A 13,230-nucleotide genomic window follows, 5' to 3' on the forward strand; every position below is an offset into this window, starting at 1 on the left:
ATATGTAACAATAAAGGCTATTCTCTTCTTCTGTTGTTTCTTCTCACTCTATCTGCTTTTCCTCTCCTTTCAATTGCAATTCAAACTGTTTCATTTCCTTCTCCCTTTCTTTTTCCTCTAATTCAAGCTACTTATTTGCAATTAAAGTTTAGCCATTTCTAAAGATTCCGATGGCATTTCCAGCAATCATAAATATCGAGCTATTGCTGCAATTGCTTCCCCTTTTCGCACGGACAAAAGCAACCCCAACTCCAGCTGGTCTGCCAATTCCAAAAGCTTTGCCTTGCTCACTTTCTGTAAAACTCCTGCAGTGACTTCTTCAAGCTCAACAAATACAACAAAAGAAAGAAGAACTTACAATAACTTAATCCATTGGAAAACTTAACAGAAGAATAGATACAGTAACTATGACTATGACAGAAGAAGGACTAATTGGACTACTGTTCCAATTTAGTAGCATTCCATAAACACAACCCTTGGCAATAAAGCAATTTCAGAAAATTGATTTGTCTCACAAGTAACCCAACAACACAGAGAACCCCCAGCTTACAGCTGTAACCAACGGAGGGAAAAGATAGCTTCTACTTCTTCAAAACTCTAGCAGCTTAAAAAAAACTTAGAAATCCTGGTCTGTGAGAGCTCGCCACACCCACTCAGGCTGCTTCTATTCTTCCAATTTTTATAATAGCCTCCCAAGCTGTTTCTAAGTAGACAGCTCACTACCTCTGTCTCAAAACCTTTCTTTAAGAGGTCATTTTGTCCTTTATTTAATCCATGACAGTTGAGATGGCATAGACTCAATGGGCTGAATGGCCTCAAATGCCAGAAATGACGGGTTGATTGCATAGAACCATCAAAAGGGGTCAGACAAATATTTGGATAAATTACAGGAAAGGCGGAAAAGAAAGGGCAGTGGAATTTAATGGATTGAGCTACAAAAGAGTCAGTGCATGGACGATTGGCTGAATCGCCTCCCACAGTGAAGTCATAAGCATGATGAATTTAATAATAAAGGAGGAAATTGAAAGAAATATGACAAAGAGAGGTTGCAAGATAAAAGTAGCGGAGTGCATTGCATTCAAGCCATTGCATATAAGTAGCCAAAACAAGGGGAATTCATTTAATTAATAGCCAAAAGAAAATCTTCATGTTCCCCATGTTTCAAAATCACGTGTTAAGTGTTAAAACAAATCCAGGTGGAATGTCAAAAAGAAGCTGGCTTAGTACAGCAGGGTCATAGACCACAATCATTCAATCCTGACTGAATGAAAGAAAGTGCTGGATGACTGGCGGTTGTTATTGGCCTGAATCATCTGAGCCTTGGCAGAAGTGAGCACACTCAAAATTCTCCGAATTTGATGCTGCTGCGTATTTCATCAATGCCAGCTGTCACAGTAATATAGAGAATTGTGTCCATCAGAAACTGTCAGAACAGTGTAATGTGTTATGGTTCTAACTCTGAGCTAAAGCTGACAGTTCTGACATAGTTATCTGTGTAGAATCATACAGTACAGAAGAAGGCCATTTCACCCAACATGCTCCAGAGAGAGCTGCACAACTCACAAAAGTGTTACTCAGGAAATATTAGACAGAAAGATCCTAGTCTCATTCCTGGGTGGCTGCAGAACTGGCCAGCTAATCAGTCACACGGAACCATCCCTGACTCCCCTTGACCCACCTTACCAACCACTCTACTCTGCTGCCATCTGCCATCTTGTGGTGTCAAGGTGGCTCAGTGGTCAGCACTGCTGCCTCATAACACCAGGGACCTGGGTTCGTTTCCTGCCTCAGGTTCTAGATTAGAGTGGTGCTGGAAAAGCACAGCAGTTCAGGCAGCATCCGAGGAGCAGGAAAATCGACATTTCGGGCAAAAGCCCTTCATCAGGAATACAGGCAGAGTGCCTGCAGGGTGGAGAGATAAATGAGAGGAGGGTGGGGGTGGGGTGAAAGTAGCATAGAGTACTATGGGTGAGTGGGGAAGGGGATGAAGGTGTTAGATCGGGGGGGAGGGAGGGGGGAGTGGATAGGTGGAAAGGAAGATAGGCAGGTAGGACAAGTCATGGGGACAGTGCTGAGCTGGAAGTTTGGAACTAGGGTGAGGTGGGGGAAGGGGAAATGAGGAAACTGTTGAAGTCCACATTGATGCCCTGGGGTTGAAGTGTTCCGAGGCGGAAGATGAGGCGTTCTTCCTCCAGGCGTCGGATGGTGAGGGAGCGGCGGTGAAGGAGGCCCAGGACCTCCATGTCTCATAGAACATAGAACATAGAAGAATACAGCGCAGTACAGGCCCTTTGGCCCTCGATGTTGCGCCGATCCAAGCCCACCTAACCTATACTAACCCACTATCCTCCATATACCTATCCAATGCCCGCTTAAATGCCCATAAAGAGGGAGAGTCCACCACTGCTACTGGCAGGGCATTCCATGAACTTACGACTCGCTGAGTGAAGAACCTACCCCTAACTTCAGTCCTATATCTACCCCCCCTTAATTTAAAGCTATGCCCCCTTGTAATACCCGACTCCATACGCAGGAAAAGGTTCACACTGTCAACCCTATCTAACCCCCTAATCATCTCGCCTCAGGTAACTGTCCGTATAGAGTTTGCACATTCACCCACCTCTGCACAGTGCTCCGGTTTCCTCCTCCAGTCCAAATATGTGCAAATTAGGTGGATTGACCATGCTAAATTGTGCATAGTGTCCAGGGATGTGCATAATGGATTAGCCATGGGGAATGCAGGGTTCTTGGAACAGTGTAGGGGTGGATCTGGGTGGGATGCTCTTCAGGGATCGGTGTATTTTCGATGGGCTGAATGACCAGTTTCCACTCTGTAAGGATTCTATGAAGCTACCAACCCAGTCATCTAACAGCCCACTCACCTGGCACCCTGCTTAGCAGCCTTACCTCTCTTTCCTGCTGACTCAGCTACCCACCCATTCACTCTCTCATACATTTATGATAACACTGACAAACACTGGGACCTTTAATCACTAAGCAGAAGACAGCAACTGGGACCACAAAATGGGTTTGTGGCTACTGTCCAAATTGTGTTTGCTGCTCTATGCAAAGGTTTCTGCAGTGAGTGAGCTCTTCTGCTAATCGAGCCTCAATCTTTTTTCAATGTATTCAGGTAAGTGGGTAATTTTCTGTCTGATCAACACTGGGTGCAGGCCTCTGGCACAAATTGGAAGATTTAATAGAATTCCTTGCTGAGGAAACAGAAGATCAATCCAGCAGCATAGGAGATGTTGTATAAATGAAAGTTCAGGACACATTTGCCAAAATGCAAAACAAGAGGCATATGAGAAGAAGCCAGCTCAGAGTGAAGGGCAGAGCAGTGGTGTCGATTCTAAATGGACTCAATGGTAGGAAGCAAAGTTTGGTGATGAAAGTATATTTTACAAACTGCAAAGTGGTTTGCAGTGATTTTGCCTGAAGTTAGCTTTCATTTTCATTCACCTTTTCAGTTTTAATAATGAACTCAACTTGAGTTACAGCATCACAGAACTGTTACAGTGCAAAAGACAACTATTCTTTTGCAGTCAACTTCCCTGCATCCGCTGTGTTATGTAATGACGATCTCCTGCCTTTTCCCATATCCCTGAGCACCATTTGTGTCCAAATAGTCATCCAATGCCCTATTGAATGCTTCAAATGAACTTGCATCCAACACATTTCTGTTATGATTGGAATGAGATCAGTCAGATGACCTCATAGAGTATGAGTTCCCTGATTACGGGTGTTAACCAGTCCAATTAGGGAGCCGTGGCTGACATAAATAGGAATGTTGGTGGGTTCTGCTTGCTCTAGGAGGCGGCTCTGAGCTAGCTGTGTCAATGTCATGTACTATGCATGTGTAAGTAAAGTGTGGTGCTGGAAAAGCACAGCCAGTCAGGTAGCATCTGAGGAGCAGGAGAGTTGACATTTCGAGCATAAGCTTTTCCTGACAAAGAGCTTATGCTCAAAATGTTGACTCTCTTGCTCCTCAGATGCTGCGTGACCTGCTGTGCTTTTCCAGAACCACACTTTTTGACTCTGATCTCCAGCATCTGCTGTCCTCACTTTCTCCCATGTGTATAGATAAGCTGCAGAACTGGGCAGAAAGGTGGCAAATGGAGTTCAATGTAGCTAAGTGTGAGGTGATTCACTTTGGTAAGAGTAACAAAAAGATGGGGTACTGGGCTAATGGTCGGATACTTGGTAGTGTGGATGAGCAGAGGGATCTTGGTGTCCATGTACACAGATCTCTGAAAGTTGCCACCCAGGTAAATAGTGCGGTGAAGAAGGCATATGGCGTACTGGCTTTTATTGGTAGAGGAATTGAGTTCCGGAGTCCTGAGATCATGTTTCAGTTGTATAAGACTCTGGTGCGGCCGCACCTGGAGTATTGCGTGCAGTTTTGGTCGCCATACTATAGGAAGGATGTGGAGGCAGTGGAACGGGTGCAGAGGAGGTTTACCAGGATGTTGCCTGGTATGGTAGGAAGATCGTATGAGGAAAGGCTGAGGCACTTGGGGTTGTTTTCATTGGAGAAAAGAAGGTTTAGGGGTGACTTGATAGAGGTGTACAAGATGATTAGGGGTTTAGATAGGGTTGACCGTGAGAACCTTTTTCCACATATGGAGTCAGCTATTACGAGGGGCATAGCTTTAAATTAAGGGGTGGTAGGTATAGGACAGATGTTAGGTTCTTTACTCAGCGAGTCGTGAGTTCATGGAATGCCCTGCCAGTAGCAGTGGTGGACTCTCCCTCTTGATGGGCATTCAAGCGGGCATTGGATAGGCATATGGAGGATAGTGGGCTAGTGTAGGTTAGGTGGGCTTGGATCGGCGCAACATCGAGGGCCAAAGGGCCTGTACTGCGCTGTATTCTTCTATGTTCTATGTAAGTAAAGGGTGACATGCTGACAAGATACCAGCTTTCGTCGAGTTGTTTCAGTTTCTAGTCAATGCATTCCACACCCTAACTACTAATTACTACAGCACATTTACTTCATTTGCTCATCATTTGCCCTAGTGTCCTTTTATTTTTTTAAAAGCAGTAACAGCTTCTCTTTATCTACTTTATCCAGTTGAGGCTTTTGAAAACCTCTATCAAAATTTCTCTTCAGCTTTCTTCCCTCCAAGGAGAACAATTCCAGCTTCTTCAGTCTATCCTTATAACTGAGGTTTCTCAATCCTGGGACCATTTTTGTAATTTGTTTCTGTACTCTCTCCAAAACATTCATGTTTTCCCTCTAATTTGGTGCCCACAACTGTGCACAATACTAGACCAGCTGAGGTCTAATGGCTGTCTTGCACATATTCAACATCACCTCCCCGTTCATGTATTCCATGACCCACTTAATAAAGCCAAGGACCTTGTAAGCTTTATTAACTGCGGTCTCCAACTGTTCTGCCTCTTTCAATGATCTCTACATATATACACTCAATTTTAGAGTCATAGAGATGTACAGCACGGAAACAGACCCTTTGGTCCAACCCGTCCATGCCGACCAGATATCCCAACCCAATCTAGTTCCACCTGCCAGCACCCAGTCCACATCCCTCCAAACCCTTCCTATTCATATATCCATCCAAATGCCTTTTAAATGTTGCAACTGTACTAGCCTCCATCACTTCCTCTGGCACCATCCCCTGTGTGAAAAAGTTGCCCTTTAGGTCTCTTTTGTATCTTTCCCCTCTCACCCTAAACCTATGCCCTGACCCCAGAGAAAAGACTTTGTCTATTTATCCTATCCATGCCCCTCATAACTATGCAAAACGCTAGTGCGGCCACACTTGGAATATTCTGTACAGTTCTGGTTGCCCCATTACAGGGAGGATGTGGAAGCATTGGAAAAGGTGCAGAGGAGATTTACCAGGATGTGGCCTGGTCTGGAGGGAAGATCTTATGAAGAAAGGCTGAGAGACTTGGGTCTGTTCTCATTGGAAAGAAGAAGGCTAAGGGGGGATTTGAAAGAGACATACAAGATGATCAGAGGATTAGATAAGGTAGACAGTGAAAGACGTTTTCTGAGGATGATGACATCAGCTTGTACGAAGGGGCATAACTACAAGTTGAGGGGTGATAGATTTAAGACAGATGTCAGAGGCAGGTTCTTTACGCAGAGAGTGGTAAGGGCGTGGAATGTCCTACCTGCTAATGTAGTCAACTCAGCCACATTAGGGAGATTTAAACAATTCTTAGATAAGCACATGGATGATTTGGGGATAGTGTAGGGGGACAAGCTGAGAATAGTTCACAGGTCGGCGCAACATTGAGGGCCAAAGAGCCTGTTCTGCGCTACCTTGTTCTATGTTCTATGTAATTTTGTAAACCTCTATATGGTCACCCCTCTGCCTCTGATGCTCCAGGGAAAAAAGCCCCAGCCTGTTCAACCTCTCCCTACACTCAAATCCTCCAACCCTGCTTGTAAATCTTTTCTGAATCCTTTCAAGTTTCACAACATCTTTCTGATAGGAATAAGACCAGAATTGCACGCAATATTCCAACAGTGGCCTAACCAATGTCCTGTACAACCGCAACATGACCTCCCAACTCCTGTACTCAATACTCTGACTGATTACTCTGACCAATACTGATACTCTGACCAATAAAAGAAACCATACCAAATGCCTTCTTCACTATCTATCTGTGAATCCACTTTCAAGGAGCTTTGAACCTGCACTCCAAGGTATCTTTGTTCAGCAACACACCCTAGGACCTTACCATTATGTGTATAAGTCCCGCTAAGATTTGCTTTCCCAAAATGCATCACCTCGCATTTATTTGAATTAAACTCCATCTGCCACTTCTCAGCCCATTGGCCCATCTGGTCAAGATCCTGTTGTAATCTGAGGTAACCATCTTCGCTGTCCACTACACCTCCAATTTTGGTGTCATCTGCAAATTTACTAACTGTACCTCTTATGTTCGGATCCAAATCATTTATGTAAATGACAAAAAGCTAGAGGACCCAGCACAGATCCTTTTGGCACTCCACTGGTCACAGGCCTCCAGTCTGAAAAGCAACCGTCCACCACCATCCCCTGTCTTCTACCTTTGAGCCAGTTCTGTATCCAAATGGCTAGTTCTCCCTGTATTCCATTACCTTGCAAATCAGTGTCCCATGGGAAACCTTGTCAAACGTCTTACTGAAGTCCCTAAAGATCACATCTACCGCTCTACCCTCGTCAATCCTCTTTGTTACTTCTTCAAAAAACTCAATCAAGTTTGTGAGACATGATTTCCCACGCGCAAAGCCACGTTGACTATCCCTAATCAGCCCTTGCCTTTCCAAATACATGTAAATCCTGTCCCTCAGTATTCCCTCCAACAACTTGTCCACCACCGACATAAGGCTCACTGGTCTATAGTTCTCTGGCTTGTCCTTACCACCCTTCTTAAACAGTGGCACCACGTTAATCAACCTCCAGTCTTCTAGCACCTCACCTGTGACAATCGATGATACAAATATCTCAGCAAGAGGCCCAGCAATCACTTCTCTAGCTTCCCACAGAGTTCTAGGGTACACCTGATCAGGTCCTGGGGATTTATCCACCTTTGTGTTTCAAGACATCCAGCACTTCCTCCTCTGTAATAGGGACATTTTGGAAAGTGTCACCATCTATTTCCCGACATTGTATATCTTCCATGTCCCTCTACCCAGTAAACACTGATACAAAATACTCGTTTAGTATCTCCCCCATTTTCTGCACTGCTTCTACATCCCCTTTTATAATTGTATTCCATATTTTGTATTGCCTTTCAAAGTTCTTCCAACCAAAGTGCATTATGTCACACTTCTCTGCACTGAACTTCATCTGCCACCTATCCCCACCAAGTTGGCAATATTCTTTTGGAGTTCTGCACTGTCCTCCTCAATTTACAATTCATTCAAGTTTAATGATGTCTAAAAATTTTAAAGTTATCCCTTGCTGACCCAGATTCAGATCATCAGTATATTACAGGAAAACCAAGTGTCCCAATAACAACTTTTGGGGAACTGCACAACAAACTTTCTTCCTGCAGAAAAATAATCATTGACTATTAATCTCTGTTTAATTTACAAATGGTTCAAAGCGTGGTTACATGAAAGACAGTGTTCAGGATAGTTATAGGTTTCAGGATAGTCACGACTCACTGGGCAGTGTGCTCGAAATTAACCCCTGCTATTCCCAGAGCTGTCACTTATTATAATAGGCTTAAAATCAGTGCACAAAGTGTCCCAAATTGCCTGATTTTTCTGACTAGCTTGATAGAAATCAGGACCTGGTTTCTGCATGTAGCAAGGGTTACTATTTATTACAAGTAATTAAACGCTAACTCCAGGTAAACATTTAAAAACCATTGTCATATGACACTACTAATTAAAACTCTAATATTCTTATTGTTGTTGGAAGGCAAAAGGCCTTTGTCATCAATAGCTGGTCATTATTTTGTAGCCCTATTAACTTTTTATTGCCACTCTTTTGCATTTATACACAATACCTCAGCTCCTGTTCATCCGCAACCACTTCAGTTGTTGCTTGTTCAAACAGCTATTTACAATGCTTGCTTTGAGTGTCAGATTAATTGCTTTTCAAAACATGCAAACATTCTTTCAAAACATTTGTTTTAAAACAGGTTTTTTTTCATTTCGGTCAACAATTTTAAAAAACACAAAATAAAATGACAGTCCTAACAATGAGGGAAAATGTGATATGATATACTTTATCAAATAATTAATATCGATTATCCAATAATGGCACAATTTTGAAATGTGAGGGTGAGCACAGAGATCATGATGTTCACCTTTATATCCTTACAATTGACAGTCCAAATTGATAAGTGGTTAATAAGACTGTTTACATTGATAAACCGAGGAGTGTAATATAAAAGCAAAAGAACAACTGAAACTATAAATTACTGTTAGGTCACAGTCGGTGTATTGCCCTATTCTTCAGGAATTATATAAAGACTTTAGAAAAATCTAGAGTTTTATCAGGATGTTACCAGGGATGAGGGACTTCAGTTCAGATCAAAGAATGGAAAATTTAAGCTCGTTCTTTTAACAGAGTATGTTGAGAGATGCCCTCAGAGGGGTTTCGGGATGTTGAGAGATTTTGATACTGAATAGATTGAGAAAAAGCAAGTGAATAATAAGCAGATGTCATAGATATAAAATCATTGACAAAAGATTGAGAGGAGAGATAAGACTTTTTCTTCAAACTGAAATGGTGTAAGAAGCTGAGCCCATAAATAATTTTAGGAGGGAATTGCACAGGTACTGGAGAATAAAAAATTCATGGAAGATAAAAAAATCTCATGAACAAAAAGTAGGGATACGGGACATTAAAAAGCTGCTCTTTCCAGCACAAGCGCAATAGCTTGAATAGATTCCTGATGTGAGGTTCTGCATTTCTTTGGTTGTATGAAACAAATAGTAGATTGTAATTTACTGATCAAACATCAGCTGTTATCTTGTAAACATTGACAGCAGTTCTAACTTGATTCACTTTCAGGAGACGAGGTTTTGAGCGGGCAGATTTGGAATACACAGATAAACTACAACATTACACGAGTGGCCATGGTAAGTTCAAAAATCTCAACATATTTTGTCTTCATAAACTCAAAAAATAAGATTGAGGAGGAAGTTTCAACACATTCCTTGGAACACTCCAACATTCAGTCAGGTCCTGCAGAGGGCAATTGTTCACATGAAACGTGTGAAATTCCGAGCTTTGATTGTGACCAGGATCTTCCCATTTTCATTGAAAACTCTGTGAGATCAGGAATGGTAACTTGATTCATACAAATCCACCTTCTGAATGCAAAAAGACACTCAAGATGCTGCCGCTTCCAGTTGACAACATAACACAAATACTGTTGACACATCCATTCACTGCTATGTATTTAACCAATGTCATCTAATTTTCCAGAACACAATTTTAAGTATATGTTTCATGCAGTTTGAATATTCCTGGCAAAGTCTGTATTTCTGGTCCACTCTAAACTGCCCTTGAGGTGGTTACACTCAGTCACCATCTTAAGCTAGTCAAGTCCACCCAGCCTACATACAGTGGTACAGTGGCTCAGTGGTTAGCACAGCTGCCTCACAGCGCCAGTGACCCAGGTTGGATTCCAGCCTCGGGCAACTGTCTGTGTGGATTTGCACATTCTCCCCATGTCTGCATGGGTTCCTTCGAGTGCTCCAGTTTCCTCCCACAATGCAAAGATGTGCAAGTTAGGTGAATTGGTCATGCTAAATTGTTGGAGGATGTGTAGGTTAGGTGCATTAGTCAGGGGTAAATATAAGGTGGGGAATCGGTTTGGGTGGGTTACTGTTCAGAGGATCAGTGTGGACTTGTTGGGCTAAAGGTCCTGTTTCCACACTGTAGGGATTTTATGATCCTATGCATTTACGGAAGGAAGCATGTTCCAGGATCTTGACTCAGTAACAGTGAGAAAGTTGTGATATATTTCTAAGGTGCCATATTATTTAGAGGGGCATTCACATGTGGTTGTATCTGACAACCGAGATCATGATTTGGAGGTGCCAGTATTGGACTGGGTTGTACAAAGTTAAAAATCCCACAACACCAGGTTATAGTCCAACAGGTTTACTTTGAAGCACTAGCTTTTGGTGCGTCACTCCTTCATCAGGTGGTTGTGGCTGACAACCACCTGATGAAGGAGCAGCGCTTCCAAAGCTAGTGCTTCAAAGTAAACCTGTTGGATGACAATTGAGGTGGTAGAGTTGCAGTTTTGGAAGGTGCAGGTGAAAGAAACTTCCGAGTCGCTTTGTGCTTTCTGCTGATAACATACACTACTGCCACAGAAAAGCAATGGTGAAGTTGGGGGTGGGTGTGGGTGTGGGTGTGGGGGAGGCCAGTTTGGGGTTTTGGGGACTGCAATGAATATATATAAAAGACAATGAAAAATAAAACCAGTTGCTATCCCACTGCCTTCCCATTCCCCCCAGAAACAACCCCCAGGCCTATTGAACCCCCTGTTTTGTTAATGAAAGGCTAATTAAGGTGCTTGTTCAACCTCAGGACAAAGAAAGTAAGAGAATACATGATGAATACTGGGAAGTACCAAAGATCAGAAGGATCTTAGTGTGCATTTCCAGTAATCCTTTAAGTTGGCAGGTAGATAAAGTGGTTAAGAAAATGGGCTACTTGCTTTTATTAGCTGAAGCATAGAGTTTAAGAGTAGGGAAAGTAAAATGAAGCTGTATAAAACTTTGGTTAGGCAGCAACTAGAGTATTGTGTGCAGTTCTGAAAACCACCTTAGATGAGTGGTGTGATTGCACTGGAGAGGGTACAGAGGAGACTTACCAAGATATTATTGTGAGGAGCATGGATAGTAGAGATAGGAGGGATCAATGACCAGAGGTCATAGGTTGAAGGGAAGGGGCAGATGGTTTAGAAAGGATATGAGGAACCTTTTTTTAACCCCAAGGGTAGTGACAATATGGAACACACTGCCTGTAACAGAATTGGGGTGGAAACTCTCATTACATTTAGTACTGTATTTAGATCTGCTGGTGCACGTGGCCATCAAGGGTCGCTTGATTGTCAGTGCTTCCCAGGGTTCTACCATCATCCCGTATTCCCTTGCATTATTTGTCATGCTGAATTGCATCATATCACACTTGACTGGATTGAGTTGCCTTTTGCACTATTCAGTCCATCTGACCAGGCCATCTATGTCCATCTACATCCTCCTAAATCTAAAAATATCTTCCTCATTGTTTACCACAGTACCAATTTTTGTATTATCCATGAACTTGCTTACCTAACTTATTTATTTTCTTACCTAACCTTTCTAAATTCAAATACCATGGACCAGACCAGTTCCCCTCAAAATAATTTAAGAAGGTAGCCTAGATCTAAATTATTTTCAAGGCAGATGTTAAGTGATGTGTTCCAGATACAATGCCACGAGTCAAACTGCTCGACATTAAGCAAAATACAATTTACTTATGCAGAGGAACCTCGATTATCCGAACGAGATGGGTGGGCACTATACCATTTGGATAATTGATTATTCGGTTAATTGATTCAATGCCTTTCCTCTGAGGCTGGGAGTTTTCTGTTAAGTCCGGTCCCTGTTCAGGAGATTAAGCAGCAGCACACTGTGCACGAGCACCCTAAACCCTGGCCAACACCGCTCCACTCTGCCCCCCCACCCCCGCCCCCCCCCCAACCCATCCAACACCGCCCTCAGCCCCCTGTCTAATACTGCCCTATCCCCATCCAACACCGCTCCCCCGCTCTCCCCACAAACCCGTCCAACACCACCCCCTTCCTTCCCCAAACCTGTCCAACACCATCCCCATGCCCGCACCCCCCCCCCTCCCCCAGCTGAACTTGCTTACCTGGGGGGTGATGGTTGCGGGTGAGTCTCCAAATAACATGCACATGCGCACACAGACAGACACACACAAATGTTTACTCAACCTTTTGACAGGTTCCAAATTTGCTTTGTATCGGACAATATTGGAGAGATTATCTAGGGAAGGGTGGTTTAGGGTATACCCCTGTGTAGAACTCCAGGGAAAGTGTGTGGGGAGAGAGCGTGGGCAAGCAGTTGGTCATTTGGAGACAGTGCCTGGGCTCCCATCGGCCCAGGACTGTTCTCAGCAGCATTTTAGTAAGCCGAGTTCACTTTTAATCAGTGTAAGCATAGGACTCGATCAGTGTTGGAAACACGTTTTTGATATAATGTTTCTAGCAGGACGGCTCGAGATCTCCATCAGATCTGATGTTCGGATAATTCATCTTTGGATAATCGAGGTTCCCCTCTACACAGTTAAACTATAAGCATTCAGAATAACAACTCTATTAGAAAACATAACAGAATAATAGGTGCAGTAACTGTTACTAATTAACTGTTCCAATATAGTAACATACATAAACACACTTTGGTAAAAAGGGAAATTCAGATTTTGTCTTGTATGCAATCTAGCATCCTAGGAAGAGAAGCCCCAGCTTTTGGCTGGAATCGAGAGAGGAAAGAAATAACTGCTTTTACTTCAAGTCCACAACAGCAGCTGCTGAAAGCTAAACCTAAAGGCAAAAAAAAAGACTAGAAACCTGGCCTTTGAGAGCTGGCCACACTCATCCAGCCTGCTTCTATTTGTTCCAACTTTAAAAATAAAATCCCAAGGCATCACAAGGTATTTACATAGAACATTACAGCACAGTACAGGCCCTTCGGCCCGCGATGTTGCACCAAGCTGTCATACCCATCTAACC

The 13,230-nt window shown here is 43.1% G+C and overlaps 1 protein-coding gene across 3 annotated transcripts in view; it reads left to right on the plus strand.

The window, feature by feature from the left end:
- Nucleotides 1–13,230, plus strand: part of LOC122540083 (ephrin type-B receptor 2) — a 699,339-nt gene that overhangs the window by 570,083 nt on the left and 116,026 nt on the right. For all 3 annotated transcript variants that reach the window (XM_087980658.1, XM_087980660.1, XM_087980659.1), the window contains one exon: nucleotides 9,489–9,556. In XM_087980658.1, coding sequence (XP_087836784.1) covers nucleotides 9,489–9,556 — 68 coding nt within the window. The remainder of the gene's footprint in view (nucleotides 1–9,488; nucleotides 9,557–13,230) is intronic.

The sequence above is a fragment of the Chiloscyllium plagiosum genome, unplaced genomic scaffold, assembly GCF_037043375.1.
Source record: "Chiloscyllium plagiosum isolate Xiang-an unplaced genomic scaffold, Cpla_swu_hap1 HiC_scaffold_37, whole genome shotgun sequence".
Lineage (NCBI taxonomy): Eukaryota > Metazoa > Chordata > Chondrichthyes > Orectolobiformes > Hemiscylliidae > Chiloscyllium > Chiloscyllium plagiosum.